This window comes from Aspergillus piperis, assembly GCF_003184755.1.
Source record: "Aspergillus piperis CBS 112811 unplaced genomic scaffold BO85scaffold_6, whole genome shotgun sequence".
Taxonomy (NCBI): Eukaryota; Fungi; Ascomycota; class Eurotiomycetes; order Eurotiales; family Aspergillaceae; genus Aspergillus; species Aspergillus piperis.
In genome coordinates, this window is record NW_020291596.1 from 334,739 (window position 1) to 356,728 (window position 21,990).

Sequence of the window (21,990 nt, forward strand, 5' to 3'; positions counted from 1 at the left end):
CAGAGCGGGTGAAGCACCCACCCTGGCGCGTGAGACGGTAAGTGTTCAGCTAAGGAAGCGCCATGCAGTTTCGGCAGGCGCCTTGATGTCATCCCGGTGAGGATCGGCCATCCCCAAATCAAATGGCGCTTCTGCCCTGCTGCCTTTGGGCTCCCCCCCAAACGCTTCTTTGACTGGTGGGAAGGAGCTGCAAAGTGGGTGCCACTGTTGTCATTGTTTGGTCTTTTCTATCTGTAACACGTTTTTCCCCTTCGCTTTTGTCGCTGCAGCTCCATTATCTGGCTTGGTCTTAATTCCCCCCCAATCCACCCCCCTTGTGGTCATTGTCTCTTTATTTAGACAATTCCCCCGGTCTTTGCTCTCTGTTAGCGCTGTCTTTTCACCAACAGTGGTTCATCTCATCCCCTTACATGCACTGATTGGTTCTCCCCACTTCCGCCCTCATCTCATGGGCGTCTATGGAGCACTGCTAATTGCTACCGTTACTACTAATTTTGTCGCCCTCGCTTGTGACGTGCTGTTTACTCAATTGTATAACTGTCCTCCCTCGTGATGTCTGCACCTTTCTTTCTTCTTCCCTTCAGTCAAAATCTAGAACTCTCTTAAGTACTGCGACTTCATTCATCACCTTTCTGGTGGCTCCTTACCTCCATAAGCCACCACCACCACCTGCTCCGAGCTACCAAGTGGTGCTCGCTGCTCCCTCACCATGACCACAGATTTGGGGTCGGCGCTGGAACACGCCGGCGGCAGTGGCAAGGATAAGGAGGGTATCTCCATTGGAACTTTCGTTGCTTCCCTAACCACTGCCATCGTTGTCTTTGCTGTGGAATTCCTGCTCTTTATTCTACTCAAGGGAAAGCTCACTCGTATCTAGTAAGTGATCCACCTGTAACTATAGCGAAAGGAGGCATGACTGAAGCTGATCGGTATCCAGCCAACCAAGAACCTACCTAGTCTCAGACAGGGAACGTACGCAACCATCGCCGCCGGGTTTCTTTCGATGGATCGTCCCCGTGTTTCGCACTTCTAGCACTGAGTTCATACAAAAATGTGGCCTCGACGCTTACTTCTTTCTCCGCTACCTGCGCATGCTTCTTAAGATCTTTATCCCCCTAGGATGTCTAATCCTGCCAGTTCTTTTGCCTTTGAATAAAGTTGGCGGCAAGGACACGAGCTACAAAAATGGTACAGCAGCGGATGGCCAATGGAACGTCACTGGTCTGGATCAGCTTGCCTGGGGCAACGTCAAACCTGAGCACACATCACGCTACTGGGGCCATCTGGTCATGGCTGTCATCGCCATCTTCTATGTCTGCGCCGTGTTCTTTGACGAGCTCAGAGGGTATATCCGTCTCCGGCAGGCCTACTTGACGTCCCCCCAACATCGACTGCGAGCGTCCGCGACAACTGTTCTAGTTACAGCCATCCCCGAAAGCTGGCTTTCCGTAGAGGCCCTCGAATCACTGTTTGATGTCTTCCCGGGAGGAATTCGAAACATCTGGATTAACCGCAATTTTGACGATCTCAACGAAAAGGTGAAGCAGCGCGATGAGCTGGCTCTGAAACTTGAGGCTGCTGAGACCGACCTAATTATCAAGTGCAAAAAGGCTCAGCTGAAACAAGCGAGAGCTGAAGCCAAGAAAGCCGGAAAGAACCCAAACACAGCGGAGACAAAGGAGAAGAAAGACGCCGACAGGAAGGCTTCTGTGCTGGCGCTTGATGGGGGTGTCAGCTCCGGCAATCCCCACCAAGCTCGCACTCTCGACCAGATCCTGCATCGTACCAAATCGAAGAAGAAGCCGGAACAGCCAGGGCCAAAAAAACGACTAAACCCGTTGGACCCTGCCGTCGAGGCAGCAGAGGCAGTCGGTCAGGGCATGGGAAAGCTGGGAAAATCTGTGATTGGGGGGTTCAAGAAAGTCGAGCATGGACTGGACGGAACGTTGGCCCGATCAGGTGGATTTGTGCCGGGCGACGCTATGGTCATTCCTCCTCACCATTCAGAACCTGAAACTAATGAAGCCAACGACGCCAATGATGGGGAGCCCCAGGTTTGGTCGACAGATCCCCGTGATCATGCCGAGCTCACCCCGGAGGCTAGTGCATCAGAAGCGCGACCGGCGTCTCGACCGAAAAGGCCGTTTTGGAAAAGCCAATTGTCCAAGGATTCCAAGACGAGCAGTGAGCCTGATGAACTGCCCCTCACGGCCCCAGAGTCTCCGGTGGAACACGAGGAGGTGGAGGCCTCCGGATCTGAAAGCGGCAATTCGATCAAAGAAAAGATTCCCTCCGACAATCCAAGAGGATTCAAGGAGGGCGATCGAGTACAGGGAGAGGAGTATCCCATTGCCTACAATGAAGGGTTTGACAACGAGGACTTTGGAGAACCATTATGGCAGAAATACATCAGACCCAAAGATCGTGATACAATGCGGCTACCGATTTTCGGCCTCAGTTGGATGCCATCTTTGTGGCTCATCGGCAAGAAGGTCGACACCATCGACTATTGTCGCAAGGAGTTAGCGCGCCTGAACCTGGAGATTGAAATTGACCAGCAGAATCCGGAGAAGTTTCCCCATATGAATTCAGCCTTTATCCAGTTCAACCACCAAGTCGCCGCACATATGGCTTGTCAGGCCGTCAGTCACCACGTTCCCAAGCAGATGGCACCTCGTCTCGTCGAAATCTCGCCAGACGACGTCATCTGGGACAACATGTCGATCAAATGGTGGGAGCGTTATCTGCGCACGTTTGGCATCATCGCCGTTGTCTGTGGGATGGTGATAGGCTGGGCAATTCCCGTGGCGTTCACTGGCTTGCTTTCTCAGCTGTCATACCTGGAAGCTGCGTTTACTTGGCTATCCTGGCTTTCTACATTGCCTGGATGGTTTATCTCTGCCATCCAGGGTGTGTTGCCTGCACTTTTCCTCGCTATTCTTATGGCTATCCTACCCCTGATCCTTCGCTTTCTTAGTCGAACGCAAGGTCTCTCCACGGGTATGGCCGTCGAGCTGACCGTTCAAAACTATTACTTTGCATTCCTGTTCGTGCAACTGTTCCTGGTTGTTACCATCTCGTCCAGTTTTTCGACCATCATCAGCAACGTGACCGACGTTACCAGCTGGCCTGAACTTCTGGCGCAGAATATTCCCTCGTCTAGCAACTACTTCTTCTCGTACATGATTCTTCAGGCGATGTCAGTGAGTGCTGGAGCTCTGGTCCAGATCGTCAACCTGGTGAGCTGGTTCATTCTCGCACCGATTCTGGACAAGACCGCGCGGAAGAAATGGGGCCGCACAACCAACCTAAACCAGATGCAATGGGGTACATTCTTTCCGGTGTATACCACGCTTGCGTCCATTGGTAAGCCCGATTCCTTACTCTCCCAATGGCGTCTTTTGCTAATTTGAATTTAGGGTTGATCTACTGTGTCATTGCACCTCTTATCCTGATCTTCAACGTGATCACGTTCAGTCTCTTCTGGTTCGTCTACCGGTATAATACGCTTTACGTGACCAAATTCCGCTTCGATACGGGTGGACTGCTTTTCCCTCGAGCCATCAATCAGCTGTTCACCGGTCTATATGTCATGGAGCTCAGTCTGATCGGACTGTTCTTCTTGGTCCGGGACACGCAGGGCGAAGTTGCTTGTGAAGGACAGGCGATCATCATGATCATTGTCCTCATCCTGACTGCCGGCTATCAGATCCTCTTGAATGACGCGTTTGGGCCTCTGTTCCGTTATCTTCCCATCACGCTGGAGGACGACGCGGTGCGCCGTGATGAGGAATTCGCTCGGGCCCAGAGAACCCGCTTAGGTCTCCCTAATGAGGAGGAAGAGGATCCGAATGACACTATCGAGCACCAGCTGGCTGAGCGTGAACATCGTCAGCATCAGATTGACCGAATGTCGCACGATATCGAGCTAAAGACGCTTGAGTCTTCCTCCCCCGAGCGGCAAAATCACCACACCATGCATAGGCCGCATCTCGGACCGCAGCGTCGATCCTGGGCTGAACGATCACCAAACCGGCGGTCACCATACTACAAGGCCCACTCCAATACTCAAGTACCCAGTGTCCAGCGTCTGCGCGACAGGATTGCACAAGACGCCGAGGCCCAAGGCCCTCCTTCGCGCAACGTTGGGACCACGCTCTTTTCCGGCATCCACGATGAATTGGAGGACTTGACACCCGACGAACGTGATCAGCTCGTTCAACGTGCCTTTCAACATGACGCATTGCGTGCCAAGCGACCAGTGATCTGGATCCCTCGCGACGATCTTGGGGTCAGCGACGACGAGGTGTACCGCACGCAGCGGTTCAGCAAGCACATCTGGATCAGTAACGAGTATCAGGCGCTGGATGGGAAATGCCACACGATCTTCAGCCGCAGTCCGCCCGACTTTTCCGAGGTAGACCTCATCCAGTTATAAGGCGTTCGGCTGTATCAGTAGGCTGTATGATTGACGACTATTTGTTCTGGTTTGCAGTTTTTGCTTTATTCGGTTCATGGGATAAGGATTTTGCATTTAGAGGCGTTGGGATCCATTCAGAAGGGTTATAGGAGAGCGTGTGTACATGATTACCCAAGCAAGATGCCATAGATGGAGATACATCACAAGCAATGTCTATATAGTACTATAACAGCACCAACCAAATTTCAATCCACCTCAATCCATAAACTTACAGATAGGCAACCGGTACTTCTCAATCCTCCAATACGGCCTCCTGACTCCTTCCCACTCACCCTCCAACGCCGGCACCTCCAACTCCTCCCACTCGACATCGAACCCAGCCTCAAACAGATCCATCTCCACCACCTTCTGATAAACATCATAACTAATCTGCCTATCAGCGCCCATCCCATTAAAGAATCCCCAACGCCCACTTCCATGTTCTCCATCCTGCTCCAAAATCCCAATCACCTGCTCCGAAAAGAACTCCCGGAAATCACTATACGACTCGGCAAACGTATCATAGTAAATCGCATCAACCACCACTCCCTCGCCCACCAACGCAGGCAACACATCCTGCCACCGGCCCTCATGGATCCGGACCCCAGGCTTTTGATCCCACCCCTTACGCTTCATCTCCGCCACCACCTCCGGGTGCGCCTCCACGATATGATGCTCACTGGGGCCATGCGACTGCAAAAACGTATCGACGATGCCCATTCCATGTCCGATGTTCATGACCCGCAGCCCCGGGGTGGGGAGCAGCTTCGCCGCGGACTTCTCCATGATGGTGGATTCCCACGACATCATCACACCGTTTTGGTCGCTGTCCAAAAGTCGGTCGTTTGCGAAGGTTAGGTTCGAGTCGAGGTAGCGCGGTTGCGTGACGGAGGGGTCTTCTGCTGCTGCTGCTGCTGCTGGTTGTTCTTCAGTGGTAGCAGGTTCAGCTTCAGCTTCAACAGCAGTAGTAGCTGCTTCTTCAACACCCTCTCCCTCCTGCTCTTCTTCGTCTTCATCATCATCATCCCCCAACGCCTCCCACCCCTCCTCCAACCTCCCCAACAACAACTCCGCCCGAACGCCCGCATCCACAATCATTTCATAAACCTCCATCAACCCCAACCGTCTCGCAATACATCCCGGGGTCTCATCATTCAAATCCAGATCATTCCAGATCGCGCCCTCGCCGAGCAGAAACTTGACTGTTTCGACGACGCCGCCCGCGCTGTCCCCATCGGCATTTGTGTCCACGCCATTCGTCTGCTTCTCGGCATCATTGTTCTCCTCCCCCTCCTCCTCGCACGCAGCAATGGCCGCGTGCAGCGGAGAGAATCCCGTCTCCGGGTCCTTGACGTTGGCGGGGTTTCCGGGCGTTTGGTTCTCGCGGATTAGGCGGCGCAGGAGCGGGATGTTGTGGGTGGATGCGGCGAGGAGGATCTCTTGGATGTTTAGGTCTAGGTTTAGGGCCATATTGGGGTCTTGGGTGAAGGTTATTACGGGGTCGGTGTCGGCCATTTCGGGTTGATTGGTATGTCTGGTTTAACGTTGACGGGAGGGTTAGTTGGTTGTTATTGTTGTTGTGAGGATGGTGGGGGAGGAATTGGATATGCGCGGCGGCGGGGTGGGGAGGATTTTATTTTGAGCGGGGAGAAATTGGATTGGGCTGGGTTGGGTTGGTGTAGTGTGGTGTGGTGTGGGTGTGGGTGGTTTCTAGAGACTTACAGTTAATTTGTTTATGGGAGAGGTGTTCTGGGGTTGGATTGGTGTAAGTTTCCAAGTAGATGATATGTTCTACTGGGTTGAACTGGTGGTGGATGATTTCCGCTGGTAGAGATTTCCGCCGCCGCATTCGTCCCCGCCGCAGCTCCGCTGCAACTGAACATCAATATTACACGATAGCTTCGTACACTGACTGTAACCACCCGACTTATGTAGAAGAGAAGAGAAACTGATCGCCGTTGCTCGAACCTGAGAATAACTATTTGTACAAGTACCCGATTCCATTCACCTGTCGTCCTGTCGGACGATCTTCATAGCGCCATGTCTTGCTACACCATTAACAAAGTCCCCATTGCTCTCCATCGGTCCATCCATCCGCTTATTTCGTATCGTCGGAGCCCGCGTTGACGTTCAAGCCCAGTCCCTGGCTGTCCAGGTACAGCTTGTTCCGGCCACCGTTCTCCTGCAGGATCTGGGCGATGTGGCGGGCGTTCTCAATCTTCCGCAGCTCGATGTAACTCTTGCTCTTCTTGATGGCGTCACCGATCAGCTCGGCTGAACGAGCCTCACCCTGAGCGCGCACAATGAATGCTTGCTTCTCCTGGCGGGCCTTGTCGACCAGGAACGCGGCCCGCTGGGCTTCCTGCTGAGCAACCTGCTTGGCTTCGACGGCGGCGGTGAATTCGGGGGAGAAGGTCAAGTGCTGCGGTAGGTATTAGTGACATGGGTAAGAAAAGCAGCGATAGTAGGATTAGCATACCGTAAGCGACACATCGTCCAGGGCAATGTTGAAGCGAGCAGCCCGACGAGCAAGGTTCTCCCGGACCAAGCGGGCAACGTTCTCACGCTGAGTGATCAACTGACTGGCGTTGAATTGTGCCACCACGCTCTTCAAAACCTCGTTCACAATCGACGGAAGCACACGCTCGTCAAAGTCCTGTCCCAGGGTACGGTATATTTGGGGGAGGGCATCGACACGGGGTCTGGACAGGACACGGCAGGTGATGTTCACCATCTGCAAGTCCTTGGTACCGGTAAGGGAAGCAATATTGCGCGGCTTTGCGCGGACATCGTAGATAATAGGAGTTTCGACCCAGGGAATCCGAAGATGAGTTCCTAAAAGGATAACTTGTTAGATGAAGCCGAATGCAGCACATTGGATATGCGTACCTTCACTGTAGATTTCCTTCTTGACACCACCTACTCTGGAGTACTTGATCGCACGGTGACCACCATCAACTGTAGTAGCCGTCAGTAAAGACCCTACTTCCACCGATTATGCACGACAATTAGCTCACCGTTGAACAGCGAGTTGGAAACAGCATATACTCCAAGACCAGTGAGGAACAAGGTAGCGAGGCCCATGCCGGCGCGAGGATTACCACCACCGAAGCCGCCACCAAAACCGCCGCGGCGGTTTTGGAGGGCCATCTGGAGCTTGTGCAACTGATCCCTAGGGTTCCCGGACATGATGATGGGGGGAGATGAAGGTGAGGGAGAGACGGGGAAGAGGATTGGTGTAAGCGGCGTCACTTTGGCTTCGTCGCTTTGGAAGCTCGAATTCGCGGCAAATCAATCGCCCGATTCGTCACCGCCTTGGCAGATGCTGCCGCTTTTCGACATCATCTTCGCTCTAACGGACTTATCTTTCATTCATCTCCCATTACTTCAAAGAACTTGTTGCCATTGCTTCTCGGGTGTTCCTCCCAGGGCATTGTTTAGTTCTTCTCAGCTTCTTGTCTCCGGGTTCCCGAGAATCTCCCACCTCCTCCCTCGCGCATCTTCCTCCTATCTCCAACACCTCCTCTTCAACCACCAAAACACCTATCTATACCATCCCCTCTTTTCTCCTCAACCACCATCATGGCTCCCGGAGCCGGAAAGAGTGTCTTCCTGGGAAATATCCCCTATAGTATGTCTTCTCCCTTGTCTTGCGTCCCCCACATCCACCCCAATGGCATCAAACTAACCCATCACTATCCAGACCTCACGGAAGAACAAGTCAAAGACATCCTCAGCTCCGCCGGCACAGTAACCAAGTTCCGCCTGATGATGAACCCCGAGACTGGTAAACCCAAAGGTTACGGTTTCGCCGACTTCGCCGACGCCGATGCGGCCGCCTCCGCTGTCCGCAACCTGAACGACTACGAGATCATGGGCCGCAAGATTCGGGTCGATTGGCCACACAACAATGAAAAGGACTCCATACCCCCCGACTACTCCCAGCTCTCTGCACCCGCTGTCCAAGACGGCTCTCAACAGCAACAACAGCAACAGTCCGCGCCTCTCCCTCCTCTGCCCCCGGGTGTCGAAGTCCCCCCGCACCTCGATTGCCCCAACGCCATCTCCCAGACACTCGCTTCCCTGCCGCCGAACCAGCTCCTCGATGTCCTGTCCCAGATGAAGTCGCTTGTCATGGCGGATCCCGCCAGAGCGACAGAACTGCTACGCCAAGCCCCTCAGCTCGCCTACGCAATTTTCCAAGCCTTGCTGCTCATGAACCTGGTCGATTACGGTGCCCTCGGCTCGGTGGTGGAACAAGCGAGCCAACCTAGTGCACCTGCACCCCCTCCTGCCGCTGCGCAAGCCTTCCAGCCCTTCTCCGCTGTACCGGGACCGGTTTCTACGCCTCCAATGGTCAATACTCCTTTCGCTGCCGCTGCACCGCCGCAACAACCCCCGCAGGCTATGCCAGGACAGGAAGAGCTTCTACAGCAGGTCCTCAGTATGCCGCAGGCTGCGATTGATGCGCTCCCGCCCATGGAGCGCAGCCAGATCATGCTCCTCCGGCAGCAGTTGATGCAGGGTGCTATGCGGTGATTGGATAATACCTCATATCTACCCCTCTGAATCTATCTTATACCCCCTCCCTCCTCTCCCTCCTATCCCCTCAATGAGGAACAAAAAGGAATCGGGCGCAAAACAGCATCAGGGAGCACCTCTGATGCAGGATGTCTCGGCACGAACAACCTAATCTGTTCTACAATCCTCATTATCTCTCCATCTTGATGTTAGCAACGTCATGGCTTTCATTGATTGACTGATTGATCAACAACCGGAACCGGGTGTGAGTTTTGGCGCAATACGGGCATGTTGGTGGGGTTTCAAATTGCGGGTTCCTTTTTTTATCTTCTACTGAAGTTGCGAGACACGGACTGAGATTTCCCTCTCTCTTTTTTCTTGCTCGCGAAGTTCCGGAATGTACATGATAGTATAGCAGCAGCTGTAGCGGATATCCCAGCAAATTGGTTTTGCTTCAGACAGACCAGCAGTGTTGTAAACTTCTAGTATCTTATTCATGTCCTCGTCTTAACCTGTATCACTTTGTATCATTGTAAATGCTTAGTAGATACGTATTCCCTTTCCTAAACCACATAGACCACATAGTTTACTAGTACTATCCCCTTCATGTCCATCAATTCATATTACTCTCCTACTTATCGTAGATCGCAAGATATGCATTCTATTTTCTAGACCACCGAAGAGTATTAGTACTATCACATCTATATGCTCGTATTTACTTAGATCACTTTCCTACTCATCCAACCCTTTATGACCTAGCACTCCAGCTCCTGGAGGACATAGATTCCCTGTATCTAACTAATCGACACCCCCCCTCATCTTAATTCGTATCTCCCTTCCTGGCACTTGTCATTAACCCAGTGATATAGTATCTTCCAGAGTAGTAATTGTTTCTTCCTAGTCCAACCCGTGCCATGTCTCTTTCTCAAGGTACATGCTCAACGCTGATTCCTATGAAGTGTTCTATTGACCTAGTACCTTCTCTTCTATATGGTTAAATAAACTCGAGTGTTTATGTGGATGTGGTACTATTAGACTGGTAGTAGCTGTTTAGTAACGATGGATACTGAAATACCGTGTACTAGTATCCATCTTCCTGTCTGGTTAGTGTGTAGCTAGCTACATTTTGAGGTGGTGAGAAGCCATAGTCTACTCTTTGCCAGGCACCAGGGGCATATCTATGAGAAGACATCTATAGTAGAAAGCATAATGCACGACAAGGCAGAGGCCTGCTTATATTGTAACTAGATAGTCTTGCTATCACCCCGTCTACTCCCATATCAAGCAGACCACTCTCAAAAATAACATAATACAAGCCCTCCATAGTTCCTCGCCGTGCACATCTCGCCATGGGTTCACTCGTTTTCCAAATCCCCCATACAACAAAAACCATCTCGTGAAGATTCACAAACAAGCAGCACACCATAGCGACAGCCATTCACTAGTAGGAAAGGTTTTCACAAGCCCACACACGGCCTTTCCCCCCAAAATCTCCTCTGCCATGTTTCCCTTGTGTTATGCCCTCTTCCTACCTATCTCTCCTCCATCTCATCTTTCACTTTGTATCTCCTCCACGTGACCTTGCTCGACCCTATCTTCACCCTCCATCACAGCATTCGTTCAGGTGCTTCTGAAGCTTCAAGTCTTCGTTTTATCGTTCGAACCTTCTCAAAAAGATTCTCTGTAGTCTTTCAAATGTCTTCTTCCCAGAAGAGAACCTTGTCCTGGTCGTCGGATCTTCCGACGCGTCCTTCGAAACGGATGGCACAGGAGATGTCCGAAGATGATGCTATCCTTTCTTCGGATGAATATGAATCAGATATCATAGATTTTGAGCGTGATGAACCTGTCTATCCTTCTAGCGAGGATGAGTACAACGAGAACGGTCTTAATCTTATGCTGCCTGAAGTAGTCAGGTCCCAGTTGCCATCTGGTCCTCGATCTCCTCGGACCCAGCTCGCTTTGCATCTACCTCCCCTCCATGACCTCAACGACATCTATAAGTCGATCACAGAAAAGGCAGTGGAGCTGGGATTTTACCGTGTATTGTACCATTTGGGCTCAAGGCGCCTTCGCATTGCGACTGTCTGCTCCGGCACTGAGTCCCCTATTTTGGCTTTGGAAATGGTTCAGAAGCGTGAGTGATCTGAGATTAGCGTCGTCTATATCGAGACTGATTTGTCTGTAGATCTGCAGGAGCAGTTCAATATGACTTTCGAATTCCGTCACATCTTCAGTGCTGAGATTGACCCCCTAAGACAGGCATACATCCAGCGAAACTTTCGTCCACCTCGCCTCTTCCGTGATGTGAGGGAACTCAATCGTCGTGTGGCGTAAGTAGAGCCCTCACTTTGTGTTGTTCAGGCCTAACTCGATCGCACTAGCCAAACTGCGTATGGGTCTTTGGAAAAGGTTCCCAAGAATCCTGATATCTTGGTTGCCGGTTTTTCGTGCGTGGACTTCTCGAATCTGAATAACAAACGAAAAACACTTGATGATAAAGGTGAGTCGGGAGGGACGTTTTGGGCCATCATCCGGTACGCAAAAGCCTATAGGCCTCCCTTGATTATATTGGAAAATGTCAAGAGTGCCCCATGGAAGAAGATCCAGACGTACTGGCAGGACATCGACTACCATGCCACTCACCTCGACGTCGACACAAAGGCATACTATCTGCCACAAACCCGGGAGCGAGGATACATGCTCTGTGTCGATAAGAAAGCCATGGACAAAGACGAAAATTCACGATACCAAATAGGTCGTTGGTCACGCACCATGACTGAATTCAGGCGCCCCGCTAGCTCTCCAGCCGGCATGTTTCTTATTGACGCAGATGACAAGAGGCTCGAACAAATCGAGACTGATATGGCGACACGCGCAAATCTGGCTCGTAAACCGGTAAATTGGGGAAAATATCAGGCCCGCCATCTGTCTTACCGTCACGATAACGCTCTCGGTGACAAACGCCCAGTAAGTAAATCGCAGGACGATGGCAGTTGTCAGATGCCCGACTTCTGTTGGAGAAAATGGATGGCGTCCTTGCCAGAGCGCATTTGGGAGACTTTGGACATGAACTTCCTGCGCAAGATGGCAGAAGGTTACGACATGCACTTTAAGGAGTCAGTGACAATCTCCTCTCTAAACAATTGATTGAAACTGACCTGTATTAGGAGATGCATCGAACTCTCACAGGGAATCGAACGTGAGATTGATGTCCGGGCGCCAGGAATCGTTGGGTGCATCACTCCAGCCGGAATCCCATATATCTCGACCAGAGGCGGTCCTCTCTGTGGTCTCGAGTCTTTGGCGTTGCAAGGCTTGCCACTCAACCGACTTCTACTAACACGTGAAACACAGCGTGAGTTGCAAGACCTTGCAGGAAATGCAATGACCTCTACGGTCGTCGGTGTAGCGATCCTTTCTGCGTTGATCAACGGACATAGAATTCTAAAGCCAGGCCAAGGCGCACCCATCGGAAAAGCATCATCTCGCAAAAACCACCGTGTTTTGCCTCAAGACGGTCATATGATGACACCACATGACATACAACTCACCTGTGCTGCTCGCACCGATATTTCGCAACTCCAGATGCGGGCAGCAAGCAGTGCAAGATACTGCGTCTGCGAGAGACAGACCAACATAAGCTCGGTTATCTGGAGATGCACCTTATGTCACCACACGGTCTGCTCCGAGTGTGGAGGTAACCCTTCACATGCTTTCGAACGCTATGATGATCTCCACCGCACCATGCCGTTGGACTTTGTCAGTGAACTCAATCGTGATTTGCCAGCTAGATTAGTGATTTCTGGCATTTCTTCAGATTGTTATGCGTCTTTGGCTCGCGACACGTCGCTGCATTGTCCTGCGTATGTCTGGAAAGATTTTTTGGATATCATTGAGCTAGCTGTTGGCGATGAACTCCGGATCCTGACTATCAAGCGTAGCGAGATCTGGACCATCCAATATGAAGGCAAGCACTCTTTCTTACGTCTGTTGATCAGTGCGTCCAGCATTGAATGGAACTTGTTTGCCAAACCTCCAAAGGATACTCCTGCGCTTTGTCTGATACGAGAGATCCTGTCTAAGCCAATTGCTCGCATGACACCTGTGTCTGCGTCCCTTTTGGAGGGAGATTGGGAAATCTGTGGGCCACTGAGCTCCAGACGGACGCTATATTTCTCCGGATCTGGCGAGAAAGTCGAGTCGCATGAAGCTAAATGCGGCCTCGAAACCGCAGAGGTTATTGGAACAGATCGTTGGTCGGAAATTCAAGTCGAAGGCCCCGATTCAGCGGTGGTCGGCCTAGAGGCAGATATCCGGGGGACGTATGATCTTCTGCCAGACTGCGGTACGGCACACGCTTCACTGCACAAAAGATCAGCTGGTGAGTACGATCGCCCGGTATTCCTCTTCCTGGATCCGACGAAGCTCGGGGATGCAAATAAAGATTTCTTCGTATTTGCTTGGGACCATGAACGTGTTCGCGGATACGAACAGAGACAAACCATCGCAGAGGTGTCCCACTCATGGCGTTCACCCAAAGCAAGCGAGGTTCCGCAGCCCGTTCACATCTACTTCCGTCAATGGATTAGAGCTCCCAAGGTGGCCCTGAACCTGTATCTCCCTGAGGCACCTATCTCATGCGAAAGGTTGGATGAGGCGACCAACATCACGATTTCCCGATCAGGGTGTCATGAGGCTAATATTCCTTTGCTCTCATTTAAAGCACAGCCAGCAGCCATGGAGGTGCTTTGGAAGAAAGAATCGTGGGAGATCATAAACCCATTAGACTCACCATCCTTGCTTCAGGACCTCTCTTGGCTCCTACAGAAAGCGGCAGTCATCTCAGGCTTTGAGAACTGGAACGCAGTCTCTAACCCTGACACCCCTGGTGAGGACGATAAGCCGACATGCACATGTGTGCCGCTGAAACCGCGCATCATATGGGGCCGTGACAGTAGAGGACGGATCATGGCGTATGAAGATCCGTACCATGCAGCTCTCTATGAACGCCAGGCGAAAGCAAGACCCCCGCCGTTCCTGATCTTCCGAAAGATCGATGAGCAGGGTCTAGCTGACTTGCGCGTCACTCTCAACGTCCAGTACCTATTGCATCAGGCGTATGATAAGTTGATGCAAAATAGTATTGTCAAAGACGTGTCGTTTCACTGGCGCCTGGTCCCGAATTCGTTCGATAGTAGAAACGTCATGTTTCCCAAGTTCAAGCTTACAGACAACAAGACTGACGTCGCAGCTTCTCAGCCGCCTAACTTCCGTCTGGCTCTGCGGCCGGAGCAACTGAAATCACTATCGTGGATGGTCCGGCAAGAAGATGATGATGTCCCACCGTTCACGGAAGAAGAGACGGAGGAGGCGCTGCTTCCATCGTTGATGTGGCGCGCAGAGGGGCGAGTCACCAGTCAGAAGGCTATTCGAGGTGGTGTCATAGCTGATGATGTTGGTTACGGAAAAACAGCCATCACCTTAGGCTTAATCGATACGCAGCATAGAAGGGAGTGCCTGCCAACCCCTGCGGAAATTGACGGGTTTATTCCGTGCAAGGCAACTCTTATTGTTGTGCCGCAGATAATGATCCAGCAATGGCAATCAGAAATCTCCAAGTTTCTGGGTTCTAGATTGAAGGTCTTGGTATTCGCACAGGCAGGTTCATTCGCAAAAGTGACCATAAGTGACGTTCGGCGGAGTGACATCATTCTAGTATCCTGGTCAATTTTCAACAACCCAGCATACTATGAAAAGCTCCAGAAATTCACCGGCACTCCTCAGGCTCCCAAAAAGGCAGGGCGAAATTTTGACGCCTGGTTTAAAGACGCTCAAGTCGCACTGAAAGAGCAAGTCCGAATTTTGACCAGCCAGGGTCCAAGCGCGCTTCTCGCGTCGATTCGTCTTAAGCGACAAACTATCAAGGGTTCTCAGACACATCTCACATATTGCCCGTCTCGGCGCCTCCGTGGTAGTCAGTACGTCAAAGGCAACCACGCTCCAGAACAAGAGGGCCATGAGGTATTTGCGGAGATATCGAGTGCTGAGGACACCGAAACAGAAGACGAAACCGACACCCAGATGCTGAGATCGAAAACGGACAAGTACCTCAAAATCCAGAGTCATGAAAAAGACGAGTTGGTTGAGGAACCTGCATTAGAATCAGACGATGACACTCAATATGAAGATTCTGCGACGGAGGACAAGCAAGTCCGACCAGGTCTTCCCAAAACAGCTGGCCGAAAGGCGAAAAAGTGGGACGACCGAAAGGTGTTCAATATAAGCAAAAGCAGAATGCAGGATTGGGGGGCCGTCAGAACCCCGTTTCTTCATATGTTCTCTTTTGATCGTCTTGTCATAGATGAGTTCACTTATGCAGACCCTGAAAGGCTCAGCCCGCTCCTCTCACTCAAAGCTCGATCGAAATGGGTACTGTCAGGGACACCGCCACTGAATGATTTTGCCGACGTCAACTGCATTGCACCTTTCCTCAACGTGCATCTCGGAGTAGATGAGGATGACCGTCGATTACAAAACAAATATGTCAAGCTTCGACTCAAGCAGCGCTCTGCTGCGGAAGCGTTCCAATCGTTACGGGCACCCTATAGCCAAATCTGGCACGAACGTCGACACAATCTAGCCCAGAGGTTCTTGGACCGGTTTGCACGGCGGAATGTTGCTGATATTGACGAGATCCCATCGTCAGAGCACATAATTGTGGTCCAGCCAACACCGGCAGAACGAGTAATCTATCTGGAACTCTGGAGGCAAATTATGACATACAACCGCCAGCTCCGTCGATGTGGCCGAGGAAGATTCAGCAGTGACCAAGTCAACCGGTTGGACGAGATTATTGGAACAAGTTCAACGGCCGAAGAGGCGTTGCTCAAGCGTTGCTCATCCCTAGCGCTTCATGGTCGCTGGAACGAAGACGGCGAGCCGGAGCTAACAACATGCGCATCCCTGATCGCCACCAGGGAGGATCAGCTCAATGATCTCAAAGACGAAATGAAAATGGAATTGAAGTTGGCAGCATGGCTTTACTGCCGTTTTGAATTTGACTGTGAGCACCTTGACAAGTTCATCGAAATGTTCTTCAGAGACGATTTTGGTGATATGGCCATCACCCGAGAAGTTTATTCTTTCTTGAGAGAAGCATTCGATGCATCGGACGTTGATGACTGGGTGTACTTCTTTGATATTCCTGAAGTTCCTGAAGAGCCAGTGCCAGGTGATGAAAGCAGCTCGTCTGATGCAGAAAACGATAGCGAGAGCAGTGAATCGGTGGCCAACGATGACCTCGATGACTCTTCCAAGCCCAAGGTCGCCAAGCAGAGCAACCAGCAAACCCAGGCCAAGAAAACCAGCGGCAGTAAGCATTCTGGAAACGACGACGATGACACAGACGTTTCGCTTCCCAAGAAGCCCGAGCGAGCTTGCGAAGCCGAACCATTTCTGAGAGAAGCCATAACAGCCATCCAGAGGCTCATCGGGGAATGGCAACTGCGCAAAGACGCCATTAGATTTCTCTCAGCTGTGCAGCTTCTGACAACAGGTGCTGGACTTCCGCAATGCAATGGTTGTTACTGCGGGTTGCAAGGTATCGAGAACGCAAATGTCTCAGGATCGTGCGGCCATACTCTGTGCATGGATTGTGCTTCAAAAACGTTGGCAAAAGAGGAGTGTATTGTGTATGAATGCCACGGCCCAATAAAGAAGTTCAATATCGTCGCAGGGTCCATGCTCGGAGAGGGTAGCGTCGATGAGAGTGCAGTATACGGCGGCAGCAAGTTGGACAAACTGATTGAGATCCTCAACGGGATCCCCAACGACGAGCGGGCCCTTGTCTTCATACAATATCCCGAGCTCATCAAAGTTGCGTCCAAGGCACTGGATCTCGCCCAGATAAAACACACGGCGATCTTATCGACAGACCGCAAGTCAATGCAAAAGATCGCAGAATTTCAAGAGGCAAGCTTGCAGGAAGACAAAGTGTTGATCCTGAATCTTGGAGGGGAGATGGCCGCCGGATTGTAAGTTGCCCTCCCTCCCTCCCTCCCTGCCACCCCCCCTCTCCTGGTGTTGTAGTAGCTTGTGCCTAATGTAATCCGCAGGAATTTTCAATCGGCAAATCACGTTATCTTTCTATCTCCTATGAACGCCGAGACACAGTATGATTATGAGTCCGCGATGACCCAAGCCATCGGACGGTCCCGGCGATATGGGCAACGGCGTCACGTTCACGTCTATCACCTACTGGCCAAGCACACGATAGACGTGAACATCTTTCAACAACGCCGAGACAAGATATTGATAGAAAGGGACGGCAAGGCCGAGCTCGTGGCTCACGGAGAAGCCTTGGATGGCAAGGTGATCAAGTGTGAGGGGCCGCCCTTGGTTTTTGACGACGCGTTTTGAGTGTTTGGGAAAACTCGTGCAGTGAGTTCAGTGAATGGTAGTGCGCGAATTTTCTGGCTTTTCGCCTTGCAATTTGGATTAGCGAAGGGCGGTGTTCATATTTGGTGTGTGCCTATTTGTCAGAGTTAACTTCATCGAGTCACTGTGATTAGGAAAATTGAATGTGTGTTTCCCAGATAGCAAGACGAACTCGTAGTTCACAGTCCACGTGAAGTAGCTCCCGATAGGAAAGTGCATGTCCAAGGTATTCATGACCAAATCGGGCAGACACACCACAAGCAAATCAGTCAGATGTTCTTCTCGTATCTAATATAGAGTCCTAGGGCTGCAGTAACTACCTCATGCCTCAGCACCGCAGCCCAGAAATAGGATCAAGGGTATGGATTCTGAAATCCCGATTAACATTGAAAAGAACTGCATTGGTTACTGCTAACGAGATCCTCTATGGTAGTTGACATCAATCCCACCATATCCGACTTTCCCCCTACGCAAAAGAGAGAAATCAGAAACAACGTACTGTACATAAGCGTTACCTGGTGGCCCGTCCAGTTTCACCAACCAGGGCAGAAAAGGAAAAAAGGAAAGGGGGAACATGACAGGAATTGGAACCATCCAGCACACGGTATCGAAACTATATTGTCTGGCTCGAATTATAGGTTTATCTTCATTTATTGTGTTTGCTCGTCCAAAGCCCCGTCCTTTCTCATCATCGTAGCCGGGTCCCACACGGGCTCGATCAGGTTGGTCAATCCCGCGCTGTTCTCGCATGTGTCTCTGCCGCTCAGAGGACCCGGAGCGGGCACCTTGACCGTCTGACCAGCCTCGGTGGCAGTGGCGGACTCCTTGAGAGCGGTGAGCAGCGACTTCATCGATTCGGGGGTAAGGTCCTCGTAGTAGTCGTCGTTGATCTGGACCATGGGAGCGTTGACGCAGGCACCCAGGCATTCGACCTCGACGAAGGTGAAGAGGCCGTCTTCGGTAGTGTGTCCGGGGGTGATACCCAGGTGTTCCGTGATCGCCTGGACGATCTTGTCGCTACCGCAACCACCGAGCTGGCAGGGTGTCTGAAATGGCTTGTCAGCGATGACGAAGACGAGGAAAGGTATGGCACGCGAGGTAAAAAGGGGAGGTGTCTCCAATTTCATACCGTCGTGCAAAGCTGAACAAAGTACTTGCCAACCGGCTCACGGTTGTACATGGTATAGAAGGTTGCGACTTCGTAGACACGCATGGGGGGCATCTCCAGGAGACGGGCGACCTCGTTCATGACGCTGATGCTGGTGTAGCCGTGCTGGCGCTGACCAACGTCCAGGACCGGCATGACAGCGGCCTTCTTGTACTGGGGGGGATAGCGCTTGAGGATCTCATCGATGAGCTTGAGGTTTTGCTCGGTGAACTTGAACGGAACATTCGGGTTGTTATCGCCTTTGTTGCGGTGCTGGACAAAGTCAACTGGTTAGCAATGACGCCCTCGCAAAAGATATGGCTTTTTGACGCGCAATTGGCAAGCGAGATAATATCCGACATGCCGCCAAATTCCGAGTCAGCCAGAAGAGTGCTTGGGACGTACCACGGCAAGGGAGTCGCTGAAGCGTTGCGGACCAGCCGAGAAGGGTCTGAATTGGGTCTTGGGGATCTGCTGGAAGAGCTGGCGGCCAGTCCGCGGGACGGCGGGGAAAAATTTGGAAGCCATTGCTGGCAGAGGAGAGGGGACTGAGGGTATGGGGAGGGGATTGGAGGACTTGATCTGATGGATTGAAGGTGAACGACCGACTTGGAGTCGAAGAGGCGTTTTGCGGGAGCTGCGGCTGACCAATCAGCGCCGACAGATTACTCCCGCCTTGTGCCAATGAACGACCCTCTCGACGGCCTTTTTGCAACATCACAGCTTCTTCAACAACTATCCAAAATTCATAATATTATTTGATCAGCTTTAATCTGGCTTGCAGATTCATCTGGACTAATAACAGGCACCTCCACAACTCAATCTCTCCAAAACGCCTTCGTGACACCTAAACCGACCGGGCCTATAACCCAGCAACGCATCCGACATCCCCAACCGCCCATTACACATTTTCCATCTTATACACCTCATACGCGACCTCCTCATACGGATGAGCCTTGATCAATGCCTCGACCGCCTGCAGCATAACCGACCGTCCCAGACACATCAGCTCCACCTTCATCTCCTCGACCGTCTCGACCGTTCCAACTTCACCAATGGCAGGATTCGCACCCTCAGACGGCAGAAATTGGCCTTGACCGGGCATCTGAAAGCAGCATTTTCTGTACTTGCCCCCAGGGAAAGTTCCCGCTCCGGTCGCGAATACTGCTTCTTTACAGGCCTCGAGGTCGGAATGCGGGACGAAGAAGACGAGTTTGTACCGGTCGGGAATGGGAGCAGCAGACATGGTTCGTTTCTGGTAGGTTCGAAGATAGGAGATCTTCTCGATTGTGGGAGGGTTTGTGTTGGTGATGCTCGTAGATGTAGGTCGCGTAGAGGGTGCTTGTAGTGACACGCAGAGCGGAGATCTGGATAGTGATGATGATGACGATGATGAGAATGTCCGGGACAAGCTGTTCGAATGGAAGTTGCGGGAAACCCGTAAGATGGGCGTGCGGGGGGTGCAACAGGCCAGCGGGGAAATGGTTGGCGGCATCTTCCAGAGTAATAGTAAGGAGTAGTATACTCTTTGTGTCTATTGCTATTGGATTCAATGTCTGGTGTTTGATGCGCCGCGGGCCACACTTCAATCTTAGTCATTGGCATGCGATCAGAAAACTATAGCCCAGATACCACGAAATGAGCTACAGTCCACACTACAATGTTTAATTGATAGTTGAGATCACGCTTTATTAAAATATGCATCTATCATCTACTCATTACACCAACTCCATAACCCCCATCTACACCATCAAGTAACAAATCTAACCCAAATGCGCAAACTTTCCAACATGGTCCTCAATCCTCCTAACCAACTCCAACTTCCTCTCCTCCTCAATCCAACTCTCACTCACACTATTCACCGCAATAGTCTTCCACTCCGAAACACTCAACCCAAACGCCTCCTGCACGGCACAATAGTTATCCAAAATATAACCTCCAAAGTACGCCGGATCGTCACTATTAATCGAGAACTTGACCCCATTATCCAAGAACTTCCGAATCGGCACCTCCCCAACTTCCTTCACACACTTCAACTGCACATTCGACAACGGACAGACCGTCAAGAGAATGCCCTCCCTCGCCACTCTCTCCATAAGCACCTTATCCTCCACCAACCGAATTCCATGATCAATACGACTGGCGCCCATCTCCAACGCCGTACTAATATACGTCGGATCGCCCTCCTCGCCCGCATGAGCCGTCAACCTGACCCCCCTCTCCCTAGCCGAGGCATAAATCTCCTTGAACATATCCTTGGGCGGGCCAACCTCAGATGACGAATACCCCAACCCATGCACAACCTCACTGTCAAAGTGCCCATTCTCCAGAATCTTCTGGTAGGTCTTCTCCGCCGACTCGACCGGCAAGTGCCTCACAAAGCAGAGAATCAACTTGGTCGAGAGACCTAGCTCTTTCTCGGCGCGCTCACACCCCGCCACGAACCCCCGCACGATGGTCTCGTACGGAATGCCGCGGTCCTGGTGGACCTGGGGGTCGAAGAAGACTTCGGCGTGGTGGACGCCATCGGCGTGCGCTTTTTGGAAATAGGCCCAGGCGAGATCGGAGAAGTCGGACTCGTGGTGCAGCACGGACATGCCGATGAAGTAGAAGTGGAGGAAGTCGTCGAGCGAGGAGAAGTTGCCGTACCGGGCGGTAAGGGTGTCGATGGAGGTGTATTCAGGGGTTTGGGGCAGTTGGACGTTGTTTCTAGAGGCGAGCTCGAAGATTAGGTCGGGGGTGAGGCAGCCCTCGAGATGAACGTGGTGTTCACATTTGGGCAGGCCTTGGAGGAAGGCGTGCCAGTGGGATTCTTGGGGAGTGTTGAATTGGCACATTTTGTAGGCAGTATCTCCTTATGTAGAGTGTAACAAGTATAGTAAAAGATAGTATTCCTATATAGAAGAACAATCGCAAAACCACAAAGTAAAAAACCGAGGACACCCACGACCTTATATTATAAAATAATCCTCACAACCATCCCAAGAAATGACTTGAAAGTATTTATCCCAAAGCGGTACTCCGTCCGAAGCAAGCTAAAAAAGTGGAGCGCAGATTGAGTCAAATGATAAAATCCCGCAGCCAAACAGCGATTGTTCCTGAGGCCCCACTCCGTGCCCGGTGGGTGGATTCGTCAGGCCACGAGACAACGATAAGCTTCTTTTTCTTTTTCTTCCCTTCTTGCCTTACGTTTCTCTTCCACGCACCTTTCCCGCCACGCTGAATCAGCACAGGATATAATAGATAAGGCCAGATGCGAATAAGGTATAGTTTTAGTTAAAGTTTGGGACACAGATGGATTGATTAACTGTTTTTTGTGGTTAAGAGTTTTCTGTTATAAGGAAAGAAATAAACATTATTATTCAATATCTAGACAGGGGTTTTACAAGATAGTACTTCCGGAGAGAAAAAGAGAACAGGATCG

At 51.4% G+C, this 21,990-nt stretch overlaps 7 protein-coding genes across 7 annotated transcripts; 2 read left to right on the top strand and 5 right to left on the bottom strand.

The window, feature by feature from the left end:
* Nucleotides 1-269: 269 nt before the first annotated feature.
* On the top strand, nucleotides 270-4,690 carry BO85DRAFT_447980 (putative DUF221 domain protein). The gene is made up of 3 exons (XM_025659829.1): nucleotides 270-876; nucleotides 938-3,366; nucleotides 3,420-4,690. Exons 1-3 carry the CDS (start codon nucleotides 710-712, stop codon nucleotides 4,436-4,438), a joined length of 3,615 nt encoding a protein of 1,204 aa, XP_025516910.1. The 5' UTR covers nucleotides 270-709; the 3' UTR covers nucleotides 4,439-4,690.
* On the bottom strand, nucleotides 4,557-6,240 carry rmt2 (protein-arginine N5-methyltransferase). Its single transcript, XM_025655016.1, has 2 exons — nucleotides 6,182-6,240; nucleotides 4,557-5,993 (listed from the first exon to the last, which is right to left on the bottom strand). Exon 2 carries the CDS (start codon nucleotides 5,972-5,974, stop codon nucleotides 4,676-4,678), a length of 1,299 nt encoding a protein of 432 aa, XP_025516911.1. The 5' UTR covers nucleotides 5,975-5,993; nucleotides 6,182-6,240; the 3' UTR covers nucleotides 4,557-4,675.
* A 279-nt stretch (nucleotides 6,241-6,519) lies between these two features.
* Nucleotides 6,520-7,707, bottom strand: BO85DRAFT_418021 (prohibitin subunit PHB2). The gene is made up of 4 exons (XM_025657794.1): nucleotides 7,477-7,707; nucleotides 7,349-7,417; nucleotides 6,939-7,294; nucleotides 6,520-6,881 (listed from the first exon to the last, which is right to left on the bottom strand). Exons 1-4 carry the CDS (start codon nucleotides 7,646-7,648, stop codon nucleotides 6,558-6,560), a joined length of 921 nt encoding a protein of 306 aa, XP_025516912.1. The 5' UTR covers nucleotides 7,649-7,707; the 3' UTR covers nucleotides 6,520-6,557.
* A 117-nt stretch (nucleotides 7,708-7,824) lies between these two features.
* On the top strand, nucleotides 7,825-17,550 carry BO85DRAFT_518863 (putative SNF2 family helicase). Its single transcript, XM_025665000.1, has 7 exons — nucleotides 7,825-8,090; nucleotides 8,163-8,984; nucleotides 10,668-11,117; nucleotides 11,169-11,313; nucleotides 11,365-12,099; nucleotides 12,151-17,016; nucleotides 17,098-17,550. Exons 1-7 carry the CDS (start codon nucleotides 8,042-8,044, stop codon nucleotides 17,399-17,401), a joined length of 7,371 nt encoding a protein of 2,456 aa, XP_025516913.1. The 5' UTR covers nucleotides 7,825-8,041; the 3' UTR covers nucleotides 17,402-17,550.
* Nucleotides 17,551-17,801: 251 nt separating this feature from the next.
* On the bottom strand, nucleotides 17,802-19,120 carry BO85DRAFT_418029 (complex I 24 kDa subunit family protein). Its single transcript, XM_025657795.1, has 3 exons — nucleotides 18,972-19,120; nucleotides 18,549-18,839; nucleotides 17,802-18,465 (listed from the first exon to the last, which is right to left on the bottom strand). The coding sequence occupies exons 1-3, from the start codon at nucleotides 19,092-19,094 to the stop codon at nucleotides 18,070-18,072; spliced, it is 810 nt and encodes a 269-aa protein (XP_025516914.1). The 5' UTR covers nucleotides 19,095-19,120; the 3' UTR covers nucleotides 17,802-18,069.
* A 179-nt stretch (nucleotides 19,121-19,299) lies between these two features.
* BO85DRAFT_447985 (uncharacterized protein) lies at nucleotides 19,300-20,132 on the bottom strand. Its single transcript, XM_025659830.1, has one exon. The coding sequence runs from the start codon at nucleotides 20,059-20,061 to the stop codon at nucleotides 19,468-19,470; it is 594 nt and encodes a 197-aa protein (XP_025516915.1). The 5' UTR covers nucleotides 20,062-20,132; the 3' UTR covers nucleotides 19,300-19,467.
* A 110-nt stretch (nucleotides 20,133-20,242) lies between these two features.
* aah1 (adenosine deaminase) lies at nucleotides 20,243-21,511 on the bottom strand. Its single transcript, XM_025659831.1, has one exon. It carries the CDS (start codon nucleotides 21,401-21,403, stop codon nucleotides 20,330-20,332), a length of 1,074 nt encoding a protein of 357 aa, XP_025516916.1. The 5' UTR covers nucleotides 21,404-21,511; the 3' UTR covers nucleotides 20,243-20,329.
* Nucleotides 21,512-21,990: the final 479 nt, after the last annotated feature.